The sequence below is a fragment of the Dermacentor andersoni genome, chromosome 4, assembly GCF_023375885.2.
Source record: "Dermacentor andersoni chromosome 4, qqDerAnde1_hic_scaffold, whole genome shotgun sequence".
Classification (NCBI taxonomy): domain Eukaryota; kingdom Metazoa; phylum Arthropoda; class Arachnida; order Ixodida; family Ixodidae; genus Dermacentor; species Dermacentor andersoni.
This window is the reverse complement of record NC_092817.1, coordinates 216,591,443-216,618,812: the sequence shown is the minus strand read 5'-3', so window position 1 is coordinate 216,618,812 and position 27,370 is coordinate 216,591,443. Positions and strand designations below refer to the sequence as shown.

At 49.1% G+C, this 27,370-nt stretch overlaps 1 protein-coding gene across 2 annotated transcripts in view; it reads right to left on the bottom strand.

The window, feature by feature from the left end:
- Positions 1-10,876, bottom strand: part of Tmtc3 (Transmembrane O-mannosyltransferase targeting cadherins 3) — a 789,094-nt gene extending 778,218 nt beyond the window's left edge. For both annotated transcript variants that reach the window (XM_050185292.3, XM_050185293.3), the window contains exon 1: positions 10,541-10,876. In XM_050185292.3, coding sequence (XP_050041249.2) covers positions 10,541-10,600 — 60 coding nt within the window. In that variant the 5' untranslated portion in view covers positions 10,601-10,876. The remainder of the gene's footprint in view (positions 1-10,540) is intronic.
- Between the last annotated feature and the right edge of the window lie 16,494 nt (positions 10,877-27,370).

Genomic DNA, 27,370 nt, shown 5'->3' with positions numbered 1-27,370 from the left:
CAACATCGACCGGTTCGGAGCTTGTTGCCCTCTGAGGTGCCGTTGATTATATTAATAACCAAACGGCTAATCGGTGGGCAATATTCTGCGATGCAAAGGCGGCCTTACAATGTCTTCTGTCATCTCTTCGTCGCGGGTCATGTGAACAACTCGTGTCGGAGATACGAGAAATGCACCATCACACGATCATGAAAGGACACGACGTCGTGTTTCAGTGGCTGCCTGGTCATTGCGGTATCTCCGGCAACGACCTCGCTGATGAAGCTGCTAGGAAAGCCCACGAAGGAGCAACCCTTGTTTCTATACCTTTATCGCGAACCAATGCAGCCCAACACTTAGGCAAGCTAGCGCACTCTTTTGACATTGTAGAAGTGGCACACACCTGAATTCACTCAACATCGATTGCATTCCCTCAATCCCTCTATGCAACTGCGGCTGTTACCAGGTCTTCCGCGAAATGAGGAAACAGTGCTGTGCCGCTTACGTTTGGGCGTCACATTCACCAATGCATATGCATTTTCGATTGGAATGGCTGATAGCGCCGAGTGCAATGCCTGCGGTGTCGAGGAAACCATAGAACACCTGCTGTGCTACTGCCCATCTTTTGAAGATGAAAGGCAAGACCTCTGCACAGCTCTCAATCAGCTAGATGGAAAGCTGTTCACCTTGAACAAGATCTTGGGACCATGGCCTCGCATATTGCAGCTACAAAAGGCCACAAAAGCGCTGCTGCGATATTTGAAAGATACCGGATTGAGTCAGCGTCTGTGATCCGGACTGAGTGACCGACTGATATCCCCAGTGGACTTTCTCTTCTTTTAATCTTTCCGTCCCCCTTTTCCCAGTGCAGGGTAGCCAACCGGGCTCAGTCCTGGTTAACCTCCCTTCCTTTCATTTATCATTTCCTCTCTCTCTTCTTAATTCATGTCCTTTTTTTAATTGCACAAAAGCTACTGCACTGAAATAGTATACTAGTACATACTTAAAAAGCACAATTTTATACTACGATAATAATCAATCATTCAATTTTTTATTGTAGTGCCCAGGAACAGCTAGAGAGCCTTTGTACAGGTGCACTTAACGAGCACTATGTGAGACAAAATGTACAGAAAACATGAATGTAGTAGACAAAAAAATAGAACATAGAGAAACAAATAGGAAAAAAAGGAAACTCGGAAAAGTAAAAGGGAGTTAATCCTACATGATTATCTACAGATACACAAAACACAGGAAATGAACTCTGAAGTATGTTTTGGAGTCGAGTCTTATTAGCACAATCTTGTAACAAGCCCAGGCAACGAATGTGGAATGCTACCTGGTATACTGCTGCGGCACAAACAAATGCATATGATCAAGAAGCTTTAAGGAATGTATAATGTCATGGACCACCTTATACAGGAACAAAAGGTGCGATTAATTAAGACTTGAATCTAGAGGTGCGAGTTGAAGTATATTTGAGAAGGCTCAACTGTGGTCGCCAGAATGGCAAAAGTGGTGCTTTAAGATAAATGTCAATTTATTCTGGATGCGTTAAATGAGGTCAGAATTAGATTTGCTCATTGCACCCCCCTCCTACAGAGGCATACTCTAGTAGTTGGAGGCACACAGCAGAATTTCAGAAACACAACAGGTAAATGGAAATCATGCAATTCCAAGAGCATGAAGGGCATCTTGTGTAATTATCTATGTGAAGAAAAGCTTAGCATTTTGTCGAAGTACACACCTAGATCTTTCATTTCATCGACCCTAAGGAGTGGAGCATCACATAGTGTGTATCAAAATTTCACATGGTGCGTTTTGTGCATATAACTTAATGCCATAGTGTTGGAAGCATTTAAGAGTACTTATTGTTTCTGCACCAGTTTGAGAGCGAAAAAAATTTCTTTTTGGAAGCCGATGCAGTGGTGAACACTGTTGACAGTCTGAAATAGTTTGAAGTTGTCGGCACACAAAGTCATGCTGTTCATTTATTAATATGCTCTTAGCACTAACAGAAAGCGAGGAATCAAATATAGATTCAAACACCTGACGCACTGAAGAGGATAGATATAGGTTGGCAGTTAGTAACTGCACATCTAGCACCTGATTTGTCTATGGGCAATGTTCATGCTACCTTCCGAGTGCTAGAAAAGGTACGAGACTTTAGGGAACTATTGAAGATGCTTGTGAGAACGAGGAACAAGTATGCTTCCATACGTCTTAAGCTCTGCGGAGGAAATACCATCAACACCACAAGAAAGGGAAAGTTTACGGCAAGGTTTAAGGCACTTCATATTCTTGGAAACAAGGTTTTCATTGACTGATAGCAGACACTGTGCCAGACTGAGAAGGAAGGTTACTCGAAGCATATTTCACACCATATAGCAAACAGAAATGTTCTGCAAAGGCATTAGCAGTGTTTGAGACAACACCACTATTTTCGTGAAGAAGACGTACACCTTTGGCACTCTTTTTAAAAGAGAGCCCACAAAGCTCCAGAAATATTTTGAATTACGTGTCACGCTGGCTTCAACACAATCAATGTGGTCGTAGTGATGATTCTAATAATAATAATAATAATAATAATAATATTCTTAGTGGTAACATGGCACACTAAACTAAAAAGAAGGCTGATGCCTGAATGTTAGAGCATCTGATAACCAGCCATCTAGAGCAGGAATTTGCAGAATGCAGAAGACACTTCCTTCCCCTCCATGTGCACACACACTTGCTCAATAACACAGCATGGCACACACGCACACATTCGACAGGTGCACAACACACAGGAGTGCCAATTCAGTCTGGTTCCAAGGAAGGAGAATCCAAATCGCCAGGGGGGTGGAGAGAAAACTCTGCATGCCAGATATAATCATGGAGTTATGGTGTCACGCCATAGAGGCGCGATGAGGGCTCAGGCTGTGCTGACCACTTCTTCAGACGAACTGAAGAAAGATTAGTGCTGTCCAGAGAGTCGTCAAGCACCCTGCAGTATAGACTAGTGCAATGTTGCACTGGAATTGCAGGGTGTGCTACTTGAGGGGTTTGAGGCAATCCTCGAAGGCTGGCATGAGCTCGTGACAACCAAAAAGACGGGAGTAAAGGGTGCGTATTGTCTGGCGCTGAACAAGCTTAAGTTTTTTAGCGTCACGAGTTTGGTACGGGAACTATACTGATGAGCAGTACTCAAGTCGTGGCAGAATGACAGAAGTGTAGAGTGCTTGGAAAACCTTAGGTAATCAGGGAAGGGAGACACAGGACACAAACCCAAGAATGGGCCAGTGCTTACATACAGTGCTGGTGACATATGCGGAAAAGTTGAGAGAAGAGCTAAATGTTACACCCAGAATGGGAAGGGCCCGAAAAGTCTTTATAGAGGTGCCTCCAAGGAAGAAGGTTGGATGTGCAGCAGTTCGTTGTCGCTAATACGCATGGCAGCACTTTTTACGGTGCTACTACAAAGTTTTATATTCTAGGACCAGTCGTTCACCTTTATGGAATGTATTTATTGTAAGCACATATGCTGTGCATCGGCATATTGTTGTTGTGGAAGTGTTAACTTGTTAATCAAACACAATCTGCGCAGATGCATTAGTAACTTGGTTTTGAGTAGATCTTTGTCCTGACTACAATTTATAGTATCGCACCAAGAAACATTTTAGTAGAAGCTGAAGGGATTCCAGCAGTTTAAGCATACCAACTGCACAAAACACTGATGACACCTTTTTACCTTCCCCACAATGCACTCACACCATCTACACTTTCCATAAGCAAAAAGTGAGATAAAAAACCAATTACAGTTTCATTAACTCAGTACTTGCTGCTTCTGAAGCGGGCATCGAAGCAATCGTGGTATACGCTGCTACATGCATAGGTCTTGCATGATGCAGGTCCTGCTATGCACTGCACACAGGGCACACGTTGCAAACAGATTTCTTTTTGCAGTGCTCAACTATAAGGACACACTGACTCAAACATGACTGCGTTGTCACGTATGCTTCCGTGCGTCAGTGTTCTTGATTGCTACACGAGCGAATTATCCCCAACTAGCCCAAAAGACGGACGCACTTGAAAGAAGTGAGTGAATGAATACAGTGAACTTGTACTGAACTGGATTCACATGCCGAATAGAAGAGCGCAGTGTCAGCTGAAACAGGCGGCACGGCTGATTATGTAAGTACTTCCGATAGTTCGGCTACTAGTGTATTTCGCTTTCGGAAGTTATCTTTACCACTGGAAACAGCACAGAGTTTGCCCATGAAACCTGAGTCAACCGACACCACACGAAACACGCCGCGGTTGACCAACCCAACCTCCACACGGTTCATTCACCACATCACACAAAGTCAGGAGCGCCATATTTTAAATCACTGCAGCACCAAACGAACCTGAAAATTCACTTCCTTCGACAGAGTTTCTTAGCTGGCCTCGTTCACTCGCCAGTTACGAACTCGATGGACCCGCTAGGCCTACGCGTAACGTAAACAACATCGGCGATAGGCGAGTGCTGATTATACAGACTTCGGAACTCGTAAACATGTTTCCATTCGTTTTGAGCACAACAAAATACACATATAACAAGCACAGACGTTGCGGCAATCGTGATTCGGTTGGCTGTTTTAGCAGACGATCGCACTGAGCCCGGCAGAACCCAGTGGGCAGGTTGGATTAGTCGGCGTCGTTCGAGGTCGCTTCGGATCCACGTCACACTGCCACAACCCACGGTCGTCGGTCGTGTCGTCGTCGGCATACTATTACAACACTGTCTTTCAGGAACACTGTCGCGCGCGTCGCGCGCCCAAGCAACTCGGACGATCGTTGGTGCCGGCGCCTTCGTACGGGCAGCCATCATAGGCCTAGCAGCCGAAGGCTCCGCAGCCTCCAATTGGTTGACGCCTGCGACTCGTTGCAGCCTCTCATTGGTGCACGCCGGCGCTGCTTCACCGCGCGTCGGCAAGCTTCTAGCATCGGCAGTAGACGTAATCGCTGCGCGACGTTTTGCTTCGCCGTGTTCCCGACCGACGCTTTGACGCATTTGACTCCGCGGCGTGCGCCGAAGCTTTCCGGCGCGTGCCAGTGGTTGGGGCATTACTCGCAGGCCCGGATGGTTTCTTCGACGCGTCTGGTTGTCCGCACGCTTTTGCTCGGTAACACGAGCTCGTAACTCCAGGTCTTCCGCAACTCGCTGACGCTTAGCCGCCGTGACCTTCAGGATGAGGAGTGAAGCCGTCGAACCCGCTCTCGAGCAGCGGCCTTCGCGCTGCGCTTCCTCGGGAGTGACGCTTTTCTCCCGTCGCGCCACCTTTCTCTTCACCCGGCTGTTGGCCCGGCTTCATTCCCCCGTAGTGACGTCACGGTTTAGATCCGCATCTGCGCATGCGCGACCTGCGTACAAGGCGGCGAGGCAAAGCTACGGTGAAGCTGTGACGGCGCGCGCGATGACGTCATCTCTCGGCAAGGTATTGCTGCGCACCGGCCCAGCCACTAGCTTAAAAAACATCGCTGTTAAAATATCAGGAATGAAGTAGATCCCTGACCGCATATGACGAAACAAAATGACATTTTAAGATCCATACGGATCTTTACCTGACCAGATGGCATTGCGTCGAACCATAGACAGGAAAAAAAAAAGCTCGTTAGTAAATTGAACTCACATAGCCACAAGTAACTGCCAACGTGCTGCACGTTATGCATAGGAACAAGAAGTCACGCCAGCACTGCCTGCCCGAATGATGTCGGCACAAAAGATCGCGCCGCTGCGGTCTCAAAGGCCACGACTGAAGCGCCAGCACCCTTATGGGTGTGCATGCGCGAAAGACACATGCACCGAACGGACACAGAGCCCACAACAAAGCAACAGTTAGGCAACAATGCGGTCGGTGATCACAGAGTCAAACTCCCCCACAGAAATCCGGCCGCTATTTAGGCATCCATTACCGTACATTTCTCAACAGTAAGCAGTAGGGTGCTGGCAGCGTGCTGTCCTTACAAAGTCTTCTACATAACAGAATGTCCTAAACAACCCACATGCAGTGGGATCCGCTGTATTGAGAAGCTCCAGATTCGTCGCTTAGGGTTCTTTATTGTCCAACAAAGCGCAGCCCATAGTGAACGCGTGATCACGGGATTCGTCTATCACTCGTCTCCCTGCCGCCAAGTTTAGCAACATTAAATGTGAATGTCCAGAATATTCACATTGATTAGACGTGCTTGTTGATTCGATACACCTTGTGGCTGAATTATGTTGACTGGTTGATAAATTCACAAAATTGAGAAGCAGCACACCCCATAAGAACAGACATAGAGAAACACTGAGCGCGGAATACCAACTGGTTTATTCCAAGGTTGACCATTAGAAAATATGCCGCAACACAAGACAGACAATATTCCCAGGTGCATTTGATTCGAAAGACAGATAAATACCCTTCGCCTTTCCCCACAGAACTTTTTAACGCGCGAGATTTGTAGAAAAAAAGACATTTCTGCACTGAACAGTGACATGTATGTCTCACACAGGTGCTGTCCCTCGTTATGATAAAAGAGCGCTTCCAAAATATCTCGGAGACATGTGTTCTTGCTTCTCCCTAATATGATGAAATTGCGCCTCACAGGTGCAGGTAGCGGGCAAATTGGCAATAGTCAGCTGACATGTTCCCGTGCGCTACGCAACATCCCGCCTGCCATTCGTAAGATTGTCCAAGCGGCATCTAACATACCACTACCACAGCGCAGTGGCTTTTTCATGCTTTCTTACACAAAGCGTTCATGACAGGAACATAACCGCGCTACTTTTTGAAGTGTCAAGGACACTGTCCTTATGCCATGGTGGTTTGCAACCTTCTTCAGGTCATGCGTAACATTGCGTAAGTAAGGAACCACTTGCGGTTTCTTTTTTCCACGCTAGACATGTGACTCCTTGTGGCCCTGCTTATGTGGGGGCCCTTTTGACTGATGCAGAAGGGTCTCCTAACATCCAACGTTGCAATAAACTAGTCGGTAGTCTGCGCTAGATGTTTCTGTGTTTCGTATTGTGTGGTGTCCTGTTTGCCAATGTTACGCATTTAGCAATCAGTCATTAGAATGAATGAACTAGCCTCCCCCTCCCCCAAGACATTCTAATTATGGCTGCATTGCGCAACAACGCAGAAAAGCTCAGACGTCGGGTTCTCGTGCCCACGTGCGGCGATACTGCTCAGAAAATGCCCCAAAGGCACGAATTACGATGGACCAAGAATGAACGATTAAAATGTACCTAAGTATATGTCGAGGTGCCGCCCACACCACTGAAATAATGACGAGGATGATTTTTATTGCACAGTCCTGGTAATGGCAGACTAATTAAATTTCGACCGAGTGCACGGTCTGTCATGTGGCTTTTCTATATGTATATCTATATATAATTCAAATCTCCAGCCCAAGCCACATCTTGTACAAGTTACTTAGATGTTGCAAGCCCCCATTACGAGGAAAGCCATTCCTTGACTACAGCTGACGGTTAAGTAGTATGTAAAACAGAGTGCCGCTTTTCAGCAGGAAGGCGAGGCAACAGAAGCATTAAAATTAAATTGTGGTAATTTCGCTGTCAACACCAGCACCTGGTCAAGAGGCCCGCCTGCCACAGTAGGGGATTCCGGCTTCGATCACCGTGCGCATACTTCAGCGTGCGCCTTCATCAGAGTCACGGGCGCCGTCGCGTGCGGCCGCCAGCGAAACGCGGCCGCCGAAGCCGGCAGTCAAACACACGACTTCGTTCCCAGCTACGTCACTAGGTAGGCTGGATGGATGTTATGAGCGTCCCCTTTGGAACGGGGCGATGGGTTGCACCACCAAGCTCTTACTATTATACTGCCCAACGCCCTACCCAGGATAAAACAAAGAAAGAAAAAATAAACACTGTGAACTCCCACACCCAAATTTTCTGATCCCTCATTGCTAATTGTGCTTTTTTACGTCTCCATTTTCTGTCGTTTCCCTACTTTTCTTCCACCAACCTTCCAATCACCTCTTACTAATCTCTATTGCGGAAATGCTTACTTTTCCCCTGCTCTCACTGAACCCAAGGGCTTCAAGGAGGCCAATCGTGCCTAAATAGATCGCTGGGCGGAGATCTTCACATTCAAATAAAACTTGTTCCATCGTTTCCCCAGCTTTACCGTAGCAAGCACATACTTCTTCTTCCTTCTTATATCTCGCTTTATAGGTGCGTGTTCTAAGGCATTCCGATCTTGCTTTGAAAAGTAATGAGCTTCCCTTTGAGTTATCACAAATTGTTTCTTTTCTGATTTCGTTTTTTTCCTGTGAAAAAGTTACTCATGGCAGGTTTGTTTTCCACTCTCGCCACCCATGAGATTATTTCAGCCTCTCTGACTTTCTGCTTGACATTCTTTGTTACTGTGTTGCCCACCATACAGGCCGCAGACTTGCTGGTAAGCTTCCTAGTTCTTTTCCTCCACTGTGAATCAATGTTTTCCTGTACAGATACCTCAACACTCTCCCAGCCCATTTACTTTTTTCCATGTTCCTCAGTCGTTCTTCATAATCAATTTTACTTTGAGCTTCCCTCACCAGAAAACTTGTCCAGCCCATATCCCCCTGCACAGCTATATTTGTAGTCTTCCCGTGAGCGCCTAATGCGAGGCGTCCCGCTGACCTTTGGTTGCCATCGAGTCCTGATTATACCCCTGATTTAAAGCAAACAACCACAGTTCCAAAAGTAAGTTCCTGTGCAATTACACCTTTCCATATACCCCGGAGCACCTCGTACCTATTGTATCCCCATAGCGCTCTGTGCTTCATTAGGGCTCCATTTCTCTTCCCCTTCACTGCTATTCTTTTTCCTGTGTTTCCATATATCTATTGCCTTTGTTTATCCATATACCAAGATATTTATATTCTCTTGCCCGAGGTATTTCCTGGCCCTGTATTGCCACTGTCTGTTCACTGCTTTCATTGAATACCATGACACCCGACTTTCTAACAGTAAATTTAAAACCTAAATTGTTGCCTTCCTGTCCACAGATACTAGCCTGACGTTGCAAATCACTTTGCTTGTTATCTAGCAACACAATGTCGTCCGCATAAAATAAATCGGGAAGCTACTGCTCTACTACTGTACCCATCTGTTTGTATGAGAGATTAAACCCAATATTAGTTCCTTCTAGAGCCCTCTCCATCCTCACTATGTACATCATAAACAGCAATGGGGATAAAGGGCACCCCTGCTCCAGTCCTTTGTTGATATGAACTTACTTCTCGCTCCTCATCCCTTCCGATTCAAGGCAAACAGTACTTTCTAGGTAAATATCTCTCAAAAGCTGTAGACAATCATCCCCTAAGCCTCCCCTTTCCCGAATATCCCACAGTATGTTGCGGTCTACGTTGTCATAGGCTCCTGTAATGTCTAAAAAGGCCACATATAACGGTCTGCTTTCTACTTTTCATATTTCAATACACTGAGTAAGTGGGTAGCGCCGACTAGCGGTCGATCCTCGTGTTGCCTCGTATTCGCACTGGAACATAGCACTATGTCAAACCACCTGGATCCAACAGTACGTTGTTACGCCGAACATCCGGTCACACAGGGCCGCGTCTTTCGTAAGGTTGTCGTGTGTAGTAATTCTGTGCAGCCAGAATTGGACTGCACTGTGACAAATCAGCATTGCAACAAACGGGGCTTGTTCGTACACGCTCACGCTTGTCTTATACGCCGAGTTCTACATGGAAAAACAACTCTTTTTTTAACGTGTTCACAAGTGCACATGCAATCGAATTCGACCTTTACTACTCGCAAAGCTTCTGGCATCACCTCCTAACTAAACACGCTCTTGTTATGAATGAAACAATGAAATAAAAAAATTTACGCTTTCGCGTCTTCGTGTGGATCGTTATTTGCATTTCTTTTCTTTCTTTTCGTGCTGTGTGTGCGGGTACCTATATAGACGCAGCGCAAGGCAACACTGGACTGGGTACAATTACCCTGCAGCCACTGTGATTTTTTTTTTTTTTCTTCCTTTGCACTGCTGCACAGAATTAGCAAAATCAAACCGCCTATAGAAAGGTGTACGCGCCGTGACGAATGGGAATATTCATAAACGTGGTATATATTTGAACGACAAAACATTAACTTCGTTAGCGAGGGCGTAAGCGAAAGTGACAGCGACCGTCGCAATGTTTATGCAAAAATACTCACCTAAATGTTACACCGCCGTGCTCTTCTCGTGTGCTCTTTCATACAGAAGGAATCTACAGCTGAACGACAGACGACCAAATCTAACAGACACGCGCGGACGCTTATACGGAGCCGACTGGCGTCACCACAACGCTCGAGAAAAACCGCTCGTCCGTCAGACCATCGCCCCTGGTCGGACGCACGAGAGAGTCCGGAGTGAGAATGGAGACAGCAGCGTCTTTAGACTCAACTCACCACTGGTTGCCCATCGTCCCACACTAAAATTCGACCAGTGAAAGAACCACCAAGCATGAGGTGCCAAGGCAGGGAGTGAGCGCGGGAAAGTATGTAAGAACGTGACAGCGAGAGCCCCTCGCATGCAAACAAACTCCTCACCTTTGAAGTGGCCAGAGCAATGTGACTCCGCCGGTTTAAGTCGCCGGTCTTGGCCGTCATATAGTCGGCAGGGCAGTATCCGCACAACACACAATACCACCAGCACAAGGTGCAGTATAGCAGGTGCACGCAGACGATCACTGATCACACGCAACAGATTCACCACATTCCCGCGGTCGCGATCAGCCGCTGCAGGACGCCATCTTGCAAGAGACAGAGTGAAAGAAACGTAGGGAAGGGAAAAAAAAAAGATCAACGAGGAGAACAGAAACCGGTTGGTGCACTGCTGCGACGCTGCTTGGCGTCGATGCTCACTAAACACGAAAACTGCCACGCCGCTCAGTTTCGGTTTCGATTTTGGCGCTAAAGTGAGTGTTCTGTGGCCGTAATTTTAACGAACTCTCGCTGTTCCTCCTGAGACTGCAGATGAAGCAAGGGTATCGGAGCCTTCGTGGGCCAGGCTTAATAAAAATGCTAAAGTTGTCTTTTTTTTTCTTTATTTCGCTTTATGCCGGCGGAAAGCTAAAGCTGATACAATTGTGCTTGGCATCTCACTGAAATGCTTTCTTTTTCGAGTGGGTGGACCTGCGAATGCTGGCAAACTAGAGCGAACGCTCTCCGCCTTCGTTGTGGAGTCGGGCAACGTCCGCATAGTGTCGAGCGGAACAACTCTCGACGGCTGGCCGACTTCATCCCTTCCAAACCTGCCCATCCATCTACCTTTAGCTTAATGCGTCATCCTGAATGAATAAAACTCGATCATGGTCATGAAGCGCTCCTTCCCAGGCGAGGCCGTGCTCGCGCGCTGTAGACCGTTTCGACTCACGCTCGAGTATCGATGTGGCGCGGACCCTTCCTCCCTTTGCCAAGCGTGTCTTGCTTCGACTCCCATAATGCAAGGAGAAATGAAAAGTGTCTTTGCGTTGGGGGCTCAGTTCAACTTCTACCCTTAATGAAACTTGATCATCAATAAACGCGCTTCAAATTTTAAGCATTCTGGGTTGTTTGCGCCTATTAGATTACAGTCGTCGCGAAGTGTTTCACGTGCGTACCGACCCATACAAGTTACAGAAAGGCGTTATTCTACTTTTCCTTTTGCTATTCTTACTTTTTAAGTAGGTAGGCATGGCGTGATGTACTATATTGGGTGGGGCTGTCGGAGGGCTTCTATGAAGTATCAATGAATTGCGTTGGATCTCCAAATTGCTGCCATAAGAGGCGAAATCTTTTACGTTTTGACGGCCGCGAATGGTATAATTGTAAAGATTTGTTGCTCGCATTTAACAGGGGCGTCATGAAAAAGATATTTAGTTCTGAATAACACTCCTCTTATGCAAACGCGGCGGCGTGTTTTCAGAGAACTCCGTAGCTTTAAAAAAATTAAAATTAAATTATGGGGTTTTACGTGCCAAAACCACTTTCTGATTATGAGGCACGCCGTAGTGGAGGACTCCGGAAATTTCGACCACCTGGGGGTCTTTAACGTGCACCTAAATCTAAGTACACGGGTGTTTTCACATTTCGCCCCCATCGAAATGCGGCCGCCGTGGCCGGGATTCGATCCCGCCACCTCGTGCTCAGCAGCCCAACGCCATAGCCACTGAGCAACCACGGCGCGTACTTCGTAGCTTTGACAGCCCTTCTTCTCATAACACAGCCCAAATTTTTATCCACGTGCAATGCACCTTCAACGCTATCGACAATCCGCATTTTTCATGGTGCGACGGCGCATGCGCTCTGCCCTAGTCGCGAAACCTTTTCGGAGCGCACATGGCCGCGCGCCGGAAGAGACCCCGAAAGAAAAAATAATAAGCTCTCGGACGCACGCCGCTGCAACCACTCTTGCCATTTATTGCGTTGAAACTCCAGTGGTAGCTCGACGTCGGTGCGGTGCCAAAAACGTGCATAGCTTAGGACTGCTACTCAACATTAAAAGAGAAAGCGACCAGGGCGTCGTCCGGACTGCACCGTGAGCCTACGTAGTGGCCGCCCTTCATTGATGGCTAGCAAATTTAACGAAAAATGCATGCGTTACACTTGGGCGACACTTAAAGACATCACGTTGCTGACGAAGTCTTGCAGCATCGGCCCTCATTTGGTGGCGGTGGCAGCGCATGCATGACTTCTCGTACTCGTTTAAGGCGCGTTAACACTGGATCGATACGATACGATACAGTGCATGAGAAAGGGGCTCGCGCAACGGAGATCGTTGGAACGCCGGCACGACTAGGGCCGCCGGGCCTACGGAACCCACATCTACCGGTGAGGTTCACCTGACCGAGCGTCCGTCTTCGGGTCAGGGAACGCCTCGGGTCGTTGCACGGCACGAGACCCCGGAACGGCCTGCTGCAGCCTCGAACCCGCATCTACGCGCGAGGTTCGGGAGAGCGAGCGTCCATCGTCGAGACGAGGAGCGCCTCGGGTCGTTGCCTTGCACGAGGCCTCAGGTCGGCCTGCCGGCATCTTCGAACCCGCTTCTACGCGCGAGGTTCGGGTGACCCGGCGACCGAGTGGCCTGTTCTCGTCTGCGGAGCTGTGGGCCGTCCACCTTTTCCTTCCCCGTGCTGCTGCGTTTGCTCTTCCACGCCGGTCATCACTCTACCAGCGAGTGTCCCACCTCAAGGACTCTACGCCTCACCACATTCCGGACTTCAACCGCAACCTCGTGAGACTATTTTTTCCTGTTTACGAACAACCGTGTATGTGTGGGGCTAGTTTAAGAAATTCTTCGTGTTTACGTGCCGTCCAATATAATTGTCGTGTGTTTGCTCATCATGCACTGTCTCCTCCATCTTCCTCGCGGCACACGCTTTGCAACGTGACGGTCCTAACTTCATCACACGAGCCTTCACCAGCCAAGCTAAGCTTTGTTAGGCCTACGAGCAATGAAGTCCACAATCGATTCAGCATCAGTGGCGTCTAATGAATCAATCTTCATAACACACACTAGTTGAGAAAAAGCGGTAACCGGAGTAACTTCTCCTAGCTTGCGAACTTCACGCGTTACCACGAATTGAACCCAGTTTGGCGCTAGGTTACAGTCGTCGCTTTGACGGGTGCCGCCATGTTTGTTTACACAAATATTTTGGGGCAGCTGGGGTTTCCGCTAAATTAGTGAATTAGCGTGCCCGACGCAAAACCCAAACGCAGTTTGCGTCTCGCGCATGAGCAGGTGCTTCGACGATATTTCTTTTGCGGCCCCTATTCTAAAGAACTCTAATGTTGACCCTGTTAAGCGAAGGTGAAACCTGGCGCCGTCGTGCTCGTGCACCCACTACCGGCTGACTTGAACTGAAGTGTAAGCGGTGAGAACGAATCAAACTGATTTTAGAGTTCAGTTCCTTCCTTATTCATTTCAAATCAAGTACACTTGACTTCGCACGGCGCGTACACAATAAGTGGCAAGCGGCGACAGCGCTGTGCCAACATCTGTACGTCAAGGTGCCGGTCGCGTTCGCTACGTGGATGGGTGGGTCTTTACGTGTTGTTATGCTGAACATTTCTCAATTCCAGAGATGTTCTACTTACCTCTGCGTCACAGAGGAAACAAGAGGCTGTGCATTCGGTATACAGCAGCATAAACAACCTTCTCGCTCAGTTATACCAACGGCGTCAGTGATGGTATCCGAGTTTTCGCAAAAGAGCAACATGGCCTATACATGTGCACTTAATTTATGTGAGCACAATTTTCTCTAATAATGTTTTTTGGCACGCGCGAACTCTAAGTAAGATGGACTTAAAGAAAAGCGACAATCAAAAATAAATTAAAAGCCCACAATATGTTATCTGGATCACGAGTTGCCGTTGTTTAAGCGGTTAGGCCGCTCATATTGATTCGTCTGTGGAACGATGCGGCACATATCCGCAGATATGTATGTTTTCAGTTCAATTCAGCTTTGTTCAACATTTGTCAGATGTTTGGAGCACGGACAAAAAGCCTGAAAAGGCTTGACTGGGTCCGCGCACCATAGCATGGCATACAGTGGCATCAATTCCATGCAAAAAGCACAGGAAAAAATCAACTTGCAGGACATGCAAAAACTACAGAAAATACAAAAACAATGCAAACAACAGACAAATATGTGCATAAAGAAAATCCATGAATATACCGAAACATTGTGGGAAATTCAGTGGATCAGAAACTACGTTTGCTACGTTTTGACATTATTTCATATCAGCGAAGCACTTTTTCCACAATATTTGACGCTAACAACGACGTCCGTCAGTAGAAGTCGATGTAAACAAGTGCACCGCTTTGATGAATCCGGCGTGAAAGGCTGTGCTCGAAGACTTCTTCAATATGCGAAATATCAAAATAATGTTTCGAAAGAATACAAAACGCGAGCTCCAAGTGCAGAAATCCGCGACAGCAAACTCCCAAGGCAGCCGTGTCGGCAAACGTACTCAGCGTGCTGCTATCGGCCGCACTGTTTGCCCAGCAGCGCACTCAGGCCCGCTCACCCAGTAGTCATTGAGTGTTTCATGGCTTCCAGGAACGACATTCTATCCCGGAGAAGCCATTAATGATGGTTCGCGATCCACGACACGCACAACTGACGCGCACTCAATGTGGGCGCAGATGCACACATCAACCGGTGCGGCGTGCGGCAGAGGGCAGCACAGGAAAAGGAAAAAGGCGGATTGTGCTTCGACTCCCACAAGGCTTGAGGAGCAAGGCCGGTTGCTACATAACTTTCAGGTGACGTCACCTCCGTCGTCTGCACCGACCGCCCGCCATTGCTCGGTACCACGTTTGGATCGCTTGCTCTTTGTCTGTGAAGTATAACGCGTCTGTGACAGGCGTGTACGACGGTTAAAGCATGGCGATGCTAAAAGGAAAGTGCTCGGAGTTTTGCCCTGCGTAGTACGATGGTCTTGCCGGTGCTACGCGGGCACGATACGAGACGAAGACAAAACTCTGCAACGGCGTGGACCCATACACACTCAAGAGTCGGTGCGGATGCGACTGCAAATGTGGAGCTGCTGCCAGCTACAACGCAAGTGGACATAATCAATTACCTGGTTTTGTCGACCAGCTACGTCACCTTGCAGCAGATGAAGGTGTATAAATCGCTGGATGCACCCAACTACTTCACCAGCGGCTGCGTGCGGAACAGCGCAGCAATGCGGCTCCAGTTGGAGCGCGTCATCGTACTCGGCGAGGTTAGGCAACATCGAATGAAAACACATTTTTGCGCACGAGGAAGCGTAGACGACAGCGAGATACATCGTTTTTATTCTACGCTTGCATTCAGACGCAGCGGATTCGCCGCACTAGCTGATATTACTGTTCAGTCTTTGTGCACAGAGCAGTTAAATGTAATAGCGTCCTCGATCACCTTGCCCCGGAGTTGCCCCGAAACCAGAATGGTGCGCTTTGCACCGCCGTGGTGGCGCACTGCGGAGGGTCAACATCGAGGACAAAACTGCACCCCGTGCAGCGTGCTTGCCTGCAGCGCTACATTGCCCCTGGCGCGAAAAACGTGCGCGAACACGCGCGCGCGCACATATTATTAGAGAGTTTTAGAATAGGGGCCCCAATATTTTGGGGCCCCAAAGAGCTTTGCGGGTGTTAGCGTTGGGGCACGCAGGAGTGAAGAGTTTTAGAATAGGGCTCTGCGTTTGCAGATAGCGTCTTGCGCTGACAGCGCCACTACGGCGTCTAAGAAAAACGATTAAAAATAATTAAATAAAATATACCATCTTATGATATGAATAGTAATTTTGACTTGCGTGTATTCGCGTTTAATTACAATTTAGAGGTTATTCTTCAAGCAGCAAACAATTAGTTGTGCTTAGTTTGGAGCAACAAAACCAACTTTACGTGCCTTCACCAGCCAAGCTCAGCCGTGTTAGGCCTACGAGCCATAAAATCCACACTCGAATTCGGAATCAGCGGCGTCTAATGAATCAATCTTCATAACACACGCTAGTTGAGAGAAAGCGATAACTGCAGTCACTTCTCCTAGCTTGCGAACTTCACGCATTACCGCGAATCGAACCTAGTTTGGTGCTAGGTTAGAGCCGTCGCTTCGATGGGTGCCGCCATGTTTGTTGACGCAAAGCTTTTGGGAACGCTATTTGAGCTCCCGCTAAATCGGTGAAATAGCGTTCCCAACGCAAAACCCAAACGCAGTTTGTGTCTCGCGCATGCGCAGTGGCTTCGACGCTATTTCTTTGGGGCCCCAAAACGTTTGGGGCCCCTATTCTAAAACTCTCTATTGTTTGCAGGTGCTGAGCATCTGCGGCAAGCGCTCGAACCTTGTCAAACTGCGTGCTCCGACATACCTGGTTGCAAGCAAACACCAATGGATTTTATAATTAATCCTGACGACCCGTTCAACGAACCTGTCCACTTTCGGCCGCTCTTCACCGCATCGTTTCTGGACGAGGTCGATCAGCATGTCGTCTTCGCTGTCAGACGAACTTGAAAAGGCCGCTTTCGTCTGCTGTGCCTCGGACACAGCAGACACGGCCCTTCAAAAAAGCTCATCGATTGCAGCAACTAGGAGCGCTTCCTTTCTCATTGCGGACATCTCCACCAGCTAACTCCGTCAACTTCGTTGCAACCGCAACTTGCGCAGCTATCGGGCCAGAGCGTCCGCGGTTCTGCAGTCGGCAGTGCGCGCGCGCGTCGCACGTCCCGCAGTGCTTGCTGGGATTGCACCCCGGCGCACCGCCGATTTTCTCGGTGCGAGACGGGGCAACAAAAAACCGCTCCAACAGAGTGCGCTTCCGGTGATCGAGGATGGTCGGTGCGCACCGGTGTGGTTCATCGAGGATGAAAGTGCGCACCAAGGCTCCCCGGTGCGCACCGGTGCGGGTGATCGAGGACGCTATAAACGTGGTGCAGCCTTTCTTAGCTGCCCAACAATAAAGTTCAGGCTGCACGTTTAGATGACGCAACCGTTGTACACGGCAATATAAAGCTTCGCGATGGGGTCATTAACCAAACAAAACTTTCAAGAGCTAATTCTAAGAAAAATTTTTTTCAGGTCAGCCATTCTCAGCGGCTTCGGGGGCCAGACCTGAAGGTGTGGTGCTTAGCAAACACAGATGGCAGCATCATAACAGCGCACTGCACCTGCATGGCAGTGCAGTGGAAGCATGCTCGCACGTTGGTGCTGTGCTATTTGCTGTAGAGACATCAGTGCGCTTAAGAGAAACGAGAACATGCACAGGAATAAAAAATGCATTGCTCCCAGCCAATTGCTATGGCACACAGCCCAAGCGCCTAAGAGACAGATTTCTCGACATCCAAGATGAGGAAAAGAAAAATGGACTCAATTCACCTGCAGCAAGGTGTTGAAAGCACATCAACGTGCCTCCCACAAGGCCCGCCAGGTGTGCCACTAGCTCCTACTGAAGAGTCAATACAACTGTTCCATTCACGTCTCGCTGATGCTGGAGCTACACCAGCTGCCTTCATGGTCCACCCAAGATACAGTGCTATGTTTGGGAAACCAAGAATGCTAGAACCGCGTGTTCTGTGTGATCTCTCATTTGCAGAAGCTCGGTCTCAGGACTTGGAAACACTGATTAAACGGGTTGAGGACTTCCTTAGTGAGCTTCACATCAGTCAAGAAATGTTGGACCACGTCGAAAGTGCCACAGGAGGACAGTAAAGTTGTCCAAAGTGGTTTGTGTATCGTGCTGACAGAATCACTGCTTCTGTGACAAAAAATGTGTGCTCGACGAGCTTGAAAAATCCCTCTATAAGTCTCCTGAAGAAAATATGTTATCCTGAGCAACACAAGTTCACCTGCAGATCGACAACATGGGAATTGGAGCATGAGTGTGACGCGGTCACGAGCTACATGTCTGAAATGAAGCAGCATCATGGTGACTTTGAACGCTTAAAGGCGGGAGTTTACTTAAGCACACAGCACCCGTACCTTGCAGCGACACCAGATGATTCTATCAGCTGCACGTGCTGCGGAAGAGGCGTCGTTGAGGTTAAATGCCCGTACACACTGGCCAGGAGAGGAATGCAAGAAGCGAGCAATGACCCAAATTTTTGTCTAGAGAATGTGAATGGAAAGCTGACATTGAAACGAACGCACCCATACTACTTTCAAGTGCAAACACAAATGGCGGTATGCGAGACAACATATTGCAATTTTGTTGTTTGGACCCCATTGTCCGTGTACATAGTAAGGGTCGCCAAGGACGATGCCTTTTTGAGCTCCATGCTGTCCTCTAGAAAGAAATTTTTTGCACAAGTGATCATTCCAGAACTGCTTGCACAATATTTCACCAGGAAAAGTACAGAAAGCAGCCAAAATAGCAATGATGAAGCCTCGTACTGTTTCTGCGGAGGGCCTCAATCTGGCAAAATGCTGGCATGAGAAGGCCAAAATTGCAAGTATGGCTGGTTTCACTATGTTTGTCTTGGTATTAAGAGGGCTCCGAAACAGAAACAGTGGTTTTGTGAGGACTGTGCCACTGGAAATAGCCAACAGAAGGCTACAAACCCCAACAGAGCTGCAGTACCATTCAGCTGTTTGTCAAACGTTGTGAAGACTACACCTGGAGCGGCCAGTACATCGACAAGTGTAAACACAGGATAGCTTAGTGAAGTGAAGCCTTGTCGTCCATTATTATGTATGCAGCAACAAACATCAAGACTACACACTGTGAATTTTGCATGTACAGCTAGATCCAAGTAAACAACATTGCTAAATGAAGAATAGCTTTAACTTTAAGTGCGTAAATGCACCAGTATGAACTAGTATGCCATATTTATGTCCAATACCCATAATTTTAGCTTTCTATTGCTGAAATCGAAAAAGTTTCAGAATAAAGATTTATTCATAAACTTACTGTTATTATTTACACAATACTGCAAGCTACCATTTTGAAGTCCAGAAAGGAGTGGTTAATACTAAAACAACCAATATGGCATTGCAGAGGGTAAAAAGACCAGTTGTACTCAAGCACGCAGTCAAAACTTATTCGAGGTGCGAAAGCACTTGCCACTAAGTGTGCGAACAAGTACACACACTTAAAGATCATTCAAACGACAAAATGTTCCTTGATAAGCAAGCAGCAAAAGTGTTGACTTTATTGTCAACGCACATGAATAAGAAAATGAACTATGAAAAGAGAAGTTGTGTCACAAGTAAACTACATGAAGAATATGCACATGTTGTGACCACACACTGCAGATCAGGTTCAGCCCACATCTACAAGCACATGCTTGTTCGAAGATGCATGTGTGTAGGCACACACCAAGCGCTTGAGTGAATACTTGTGCGAATGTAAAAGCACTTGCGAAAAGTTCATACTTGTAAAAAATGCCTTGAGTAAAACATTGCACACTGTCTACAGTGCAACATGCAGTTATTTATAATGCAATGGGAGAACAATGGCAGCAATCACTCAGGCAAGTCACAAATAAAAACGCGCAGTCATCAAAGAATGACAATGGGGGTCATGGCGCTGGAAGACACGGACGAGAGCGAGACAACAAGGACGAGCGCTAACTTTGAACTGAGTGTTTATTTCCAGAAAAAACACATATTTGTAGGTCCGCACACCGAAAAGGCCCTATCACCGCACATGAAAACCAGCCGCTTCCAGGTACGCTAATTTGCTTGTAGTCAGAGAAACTGAAGGGGAACTGATGCAGGTCAGCGGCCCTCGCTATCAAAGCAGCTTCAATAAAATCTTGTGTAACTTCATCGACATTCCTATACAAAACAGAGCACTTCTTAAACAAGGGTTTACACCCCCAATCACCGCAATGCACAGACACGTGACCATCCCGGCATGGTTTCAATTCTTGTTTATGTTATTTTAACCTATCATTCAGGCATCTCTCCGACTGCCCAATGTAAAGCATCCCATACGATATGGAAAGGTGATGCACCCCATTCTTTACGCGTGACCCCCATCGCCCACATTCTTTGTGCTATGACCCCTATTGCTGTATGTAACCAACTAGCCGAAGTCCATACAACCATACTTCTAAACAACGAGAATGTCGGCAAGGCTGCTCACGAGGGCAGTTTTGGATTTGCAGGAACTGCCAATGGACAAAGGTTGATGAGGGCACAGCAAACAGTTACAATATTATCAAGTGGTGTGAATGCATATCCTGCCTTGCTAGCCACGTAGTGAATTGGCTGTACTGCTTTCATTATCAAATATTTGTTCCGCACAAGCCCTATCACCCGTTCTACATGAATGCGAACATTGGTCAGTTTTCTTGTGTTTTCTACATCCAGCGCAGTGAGTTCTTTCTGGCCTCTAGTGAAAGCAGGGATATGGAGTCTAGCACAGTACAACCCTAAATTGTCTGCAATGTCGAAACCTCTGTCAGCTAAAACAACATCCCCTTGTGACAAATATTCCAAAATGCCGCCATGTTCGGTTATGTGCTTATCGCTAGCTCTGCCTCCCCAACCTTCAGAAATGTATGTAATTACGCCTTGTGGGCAGGTGCCAAATAAAAACTTGGCAATGTTGCTGTTCTTATAGTTTGACCAAGTCTCGCTTCTTGGCGGCAAGGATGATTGTCTCTAAATTTTGATCTCAAAGCACTCAATTATGACTGCCACTTTTGAGCCAAATGAGTCAAAAAACGCTCGTTACATTGTCCTTTGCATATTGTCACGTGGTAGTGACGGTCAAGAAAGAAGCAATACGGTGGAATACAAAACTAGCTTTTATTGGGCGAACCTGTGCCCACAAAAACAGGCTACACTTATAGCACAACGATAGCGGCGAACACGGTCGGCGATCGTCGGAAAACTGATTAGCGGGTCAAGCGCGTCGGCTCTTATAGATCAGTCGTCGAATGTTCCAGATTAACTGATGGGACCCGCGTGTCTTCCACAAAGTTCTACACCATTCGTGTCACGCGATGAAATCTGATAACACAAGGTTCGGCGACAACAGACACGCGGATAGAAGCGTCGATAACTTTCCAGAAACGTCGGATACATGCAGGCGCGTCCCTCGCTGTGCGATTACAGTTGTTAAGCGGCGAAACGTGGTTGCCCGATAAAGATAAGTACACGTGTCATTACCCCCCTCTTAAAAAGCATCGACCCGATGCTGCTAACAAACGAAAGTAACAAAGAAAAGCACTCGTAGCAAAGAAAACAACAAACTAAGGAAGTTCATCAGCGTCCGTAAAATGGTTTAAGGCGCACCACGTGGACCACTTCAGATCGTGCGCGGCGCCGCTGTGAGTGCGAAATGCCGTCTGGCACGACCTCATAGTCTAGTGCGCCAATACGTCGGATGACCTTGTAGGGTCCGAAATAGCGTCGCAGCAGCTTCTCACTGAGTCCTCGCCGGCGTATCGGGGTCCATACCCAAACACGGTCGCCGGGCTGGTACTCGACGAAGCGTCGTCGGAGGTTGTAGTGTCGGCTGTCGGTACGCTGCTGGGTCTTGACCCGTAGGCGGGCGAGCTGTCGGGCTTCTTCGGCGCGCTGGAGATAGGTAGCGACGTCAAGATTCTCCTCGTCAGTGACGTGCGGCAGCATGGCGTCGAGCGTCGTCGTCGGGTTCCTGCCGTAAACCAACTTGAATGGCGTGATCTGTGTTGTTTCTTGCACCGCCGTGTTGTAGGCGAAGGTGACATACGGCAGGACCGCGTCCCACGTCTTGTGCTAAACGTCGACGTACATTGATAGCATGTCGGCGAGGGTCTTGTTCAGGCGCTCCGTGAGACCATTCGTCTGCGGATGATAGGCAGTTGTCCTCCTGTGGCTCGTCTGGCTGTACTGCAGAATGGCTTCGGTGAGCTCTGCTGTAAAAGCCGTTCCTCTGTCGGTGATGAGGACTTCTGGGGCACCATGACGCAGCAGGATGTTCTCGACGAAAAATTTCGCCACTTCGGCTGCGCTGCCTTTTGGTAGAGCTTTGGTTTCAGCAAAGCGGGTGAGATAGTCCGTCGCCACGATGATCCACCTATTCCTGGATGTTGACATCGGAAACGGCCCCAACAAATCCATCCCAATCTGCTGGAATGGTCGACGAGGAGGTTCGATCGGCTGTAGTAATCCTGCTGGCCTTGTCGGTGGTGTCTTCCGTCGTTGACAGTCTCTGCATGTCTTGACGTAACGGGCGACGTCGGCGATCAGACGCGGCCAGTAATACTTTTCCTGTATCCTCGACAGCGTCCGGGAGAATCCGAGGTGCCCAGCGGTTGGATCGTCGTGTAGGGCGTGCAGTATTTCTGGACGGAGCGCTGACGGCACCACAAGAAGGTAGCTGGCGTGGACTGGTGAGAAGTTCTTCTTCACGAGCAGGTTGTTTCGTAGCGTGAACGAAGACAACACGCGCTTAAATGCCCTAGGGACAACGTCGGTGTTCCCTTTCAAATACTCGACGAGGCCTTTTAGCTCTGGGCCTGCTCGTTGCTGTTTAGTGAAGTCTTCCGCGCTTATTATCCCAAGGAAGGCGTCGTCGTCCACGTCGTCTTGCGGCGGGGGATCGATTGGGGCGCGTGATAAGCAGTCGGCGTCGGAGTGTTTTCTTCCGGACTTGTATATTACCGTTACGTCACATTCTTGTAGTCTGAGGCTCCACCGCGCCAGCCGTCCTGAAGGGTCCTTTAAGTTAGCTAGCCAACACAACGCGTGGTGGTCGCTGACGACTTTGAATGGCCTGCCATAGAGGTAAGGGCGGAATTTAGCTGTAGCCCAAATGATGGCGAGGCATTCCTTTTCAGTCGTAGAATAATTGCTTTCCGCTTTTGACAGCGACCGGCTAGCATACGATATCACCCGTTCAAGTCCTTCTTTCCTCTGGACTAGGACGGCACCGAGGCCTAGGCTACTGGCGTCAGTGTGGATTTCGGTATCGGCGTCCTCGTCGAAGTGTGCAAGTACCGGCGGCGACTGCATGCGTCGTTTGAGTTCTTGAAATGCGTCGGCCTGCGGCGTTTCCCAATTGAACTCGACATCAGATTTCGTTAGATGTGTTAGCGGCTCCGCGATGCGCGAAAAGTCCTTGACAAAGCGCCTATAGTAAGCACACATGCCAAGGAATCTGCGCACTGCCATCTTGTCGATTGGCTGCGGGAAGTTTGCGATGGCAGCTGTCTTCTGCCGGTCGGGGCGCACTCCAGATTTGCTGATGACATGGCCTAGGAATAGAAGCTCATCGTAAGCGAAGCGACACTTTTCCGGCTTCAGGGTGAGCCCTGATGACTTGATGGCCTCTAATACTGTCGCAAGCCGCTTAAGGTGATCGTCGAAATTTCCGGCGAAGACGACGACGTCATCCAAGTAAACAAGACAGGTCTGCCACTTCAATCCTGCTAAAACCGTGTCCATCACGCGCTGGAACGTTGCAGGCGCCGAGCACAGTCAAAATGGCATAACCTTGAATTCATAGAGACCGTCTGGCGTGATGAAGGCGGTCTTTTCGCGATCCCTTTTGTCGACTTCTATTTGCCAGTAGCCAGACTTGAGGTCCATCGATGAGAAGTATTTAGCATTGCAGAGCCGATCTAATGCGTCGTCTATCCGTGGGAGGGGGTATACGTCTTTCTTCGTGATTTTGTTCAGTCGACGATAATCGACGCAGAAACGTAGGGTTCCGTCCTTTTTCTTCACTAAAACAACTGGAGACGCCCACGGGCTTTTCGACGGCTGGATGATGTCGTCGCGCAGCATTTCGTCGACTTGTTGTCTTATAGCTTCGCGTTCTCGCGTCGAAACTCGGTAAGGGCTCTGGCGTAGTGGTCGAGCGCTCTCTTCGGTGATTATGCGATGCTTTGCGACTGGTGTTTGTCGAATCCTTGATGACGTCGAAAAGCAGTCTTTGTATCGTCGAAGCAGACTTCTGAGCTGTTGCTGCTTAATCACGGGGAGACTTGGATTTATGTTGAAGTCTGGCTCGGGAACTGCGGTCGTCGGGGTAGATGCAACAGAATCCGAGAGGACAAAGGCATCGCTGGTTTCCTGTATTTCCTCGATGAATGCGATCGTCGTGCCCTTGTTGATGTGCTTGAACTCCTGGCTGAAGTTTGTCAGCAACACTCTCGTGTTTCCTCCATGCAGTCGAGCGATCCCTCTTGCGACGCGAATTTCACGGTCGAGTAGTAGACGTTGGTCGCCTTCGATGACGCCTTCTACGTCAGCGGGTGCTTCGGTGCCGACCGAAATAACGATGCTGGAGCGAGGCGGGATGCTCACTTGATCTTCGAGCACACTCAAGGCGTGGTGACTACAAGGGCTCTTCGATGGTATCGCTTGATCTTCCGACAGCGTTATTGACTGCGACTTCAGGTCGATGATTGCGCCGTGTTGGTTCAGGAAGTCCATGCCGAGAATGACGTCTCGTGAACACCGTTGCAGGATAACGAAGGTGGCAGGGTAAGTCCGGTCATGAATGGTAATTCTTGCCGTGCAGATTCCAGTCGGCGTAATGAGGTGCCCTCCAGCGGTCCGAATTTGGGGGCCCTCCCATACAGTCTTAACTTTCTTCAACTGGGCGGCGATGTGTCCACTCATTACGGAGGAATCGGCCCCTGTGTCGACTAAGGCAGTGACTGCGTGGCCGTCGAGAAGCACGTCAAGGTCGGCGGTTCTTTGTCTGGCGTTGCAGTTAGGTCGTGGCGTCGGATCACGGCTGCGTCGTGTTGAACTGAAGCTAGAACGTCGCTTCGTCAAGTCGTCTTTCGTCGGTGTAGTCTTGGCTTCCTGGCTTCGTCGGGACGGCGGCGTGTCGTCATTAGGTCGTCGAGATGGTTTCTTCGTCGTCTTCGTCGGCGGCGGAGGATCTTCGTCAGTTCGACGAACAGCAACCGCACCTCCATCGGTTGCTGCTTTTAGTTTTCCGGGTATGGGCTCGCAGAGCGGCCCCGGGCTGGGCCGGTGTATGGTCGGTGCTGCGGCGACAGGTAGCGGCCTGGTGACGGCGAACGGGACGGTCGTCGAGGGCTCCACTGAGTAGCGGCGAGGTAGTCGGCGATGTCACGAGGGCGTTCACCTTCCCTCGGGCGCTGTGCGTTCACGGCGAAGCCTCGCAATCCCAGGTCGCGGTATGGGCATCGGCGGTACACGTGGCCGGCTTCGCCGCAGTGGTAGCAGAGCGGGCGGTGGTCGGGGGCGCGCCAAATGTCCGTCTTCCTCCCGTAGGTGCGCTGGGCGACGGGTGGGCGTGCTGGCGGCGGCAGCGGTGGACGACGGAATTGTGGCGTTACAGGGCCCTGGCGTTGTCGCGGAGGGGGAGCTTGACGGCGTGCGACGGCGGCGTAAGTCATCGCTTCTGGCTGGGGCTGCGGTAATTGTGGTTGGACCTCAGGAACTCCTAGCGATCGGTGCACCTCTTCTTTCACGATGTCGGCGATCGAGGCCACTTGAGGCTGCGACGATGGCAAGACCTTGCGCAGTTCTTCGCGCACGATGGCCCTGATGGTCTCGCATAAATCGTCCGTGGCCAGTGATTGAATTCCGGAGTAGCTTGTTGGCTTGGTGCGTCGGTCAAATTGCCGGTTCCGCAATTCCAGTGTCTTCTCGATGCTCGTCGCCTCACGAAGAAACTCGTCGACGGTCTTCGGTGGGCTTCTTACCATACCGGCGAAAAGTTCCTCCTTTACACCACGCATCAGTAGACGTACTTTCTTCTCCTCGGACATTTCTGGGTCGGCGTGGCGGAACAGACGGCTCATTTCCTCAGTGAAAATCGCGATCGCCTCATTCGGCAGCTGCGCTCTTGTCTCCAGTAGAGCTTGGGCTCGCTCTTTTCGCACGACGCTTTGAAATGTTTGCAGGAAGCCGCTTCGGAAGAGGTCCCACGTCGTCAAGGTGGCTTCTCGATTCTCGAACCACGTCTTGGCGGCGTCCTCCAATGCGAAATAGACATGTCGTAGCTTGTCGTCGCTTGCCCAGTTGTTAAACGTAGCGACCCTCTCATACGTTTCCAGCCAGGTTTCCGGGTCCTCAAATGTGGAACCGCGGAACGTTGGTGGTTCCCTGGGCTGCTGCAGCACGATGGGGGACGCTGGGGCTGCCATTGCGGTTGCCTTGGCCACAATCTTCTTGGTCTTCTCAGGTAGAAGTCCGTGCTCCGGGGGCAGCTGTTGAAGACGGCGGCTTGCTCGGTGGTCCGGGACTACGTTGGTGTTCTGTTTGTGGTCTGGGCTGGGATCACGGCTTGTCGGGGGCGTCCTGTACATGGACGAAAAGCACCTCCACCAGATGTCACGTGGTAGTGACGGTCAAGAAAGAAGCAATACGGTGGAATACAAAACTAGCTTTTATTGGGCGAACCTGTGCCCACAAAAACAGGCTACACTTATAGCACAACGATAGCGGCGAACACGGTCGGCGATCGTCGGAAAACTGATTAGCGGGTCAAGCGCGTCGGCTCTTATAGATCAGTCGTCGAATGTTCCAGATTAACTGATGGGACCCGCGTGTCTTCCACAAAGTTCTACACCATTCGTGTCACGCGATGAAATCTGATAACACAAGGTTCGGCGACAACAGACACGCGGATAGAAGCGTCGATAACTTTCCAGAAACGTCGGATACATGCAGGCGCGTCCCTTGCTGTGCGATTACAGTTGTTAAGCGGCGAAACGTGGTTGCCCGATAAAGATAAGTACACGTGTCAATATCTTATCGTGACGGTCACACAGTTTGTGACCTCAGCCTTGAAAAGGCAGCATCCAGCCACTTCTCAAAAATTCTACTGACGGTAGCACTTGAAATGTGAAACCTGTAGGCAAGATCCTGGTGCGGCAAGTTGAACGTAAGTTTCATTTAGAAAATATTGAACTATTGAAACTTTGGCAACCCGTTTTGTGGCGTATGTTTTACAGCAGACTCGACCAGTTGGAATATAGCATGCAAGACCGAA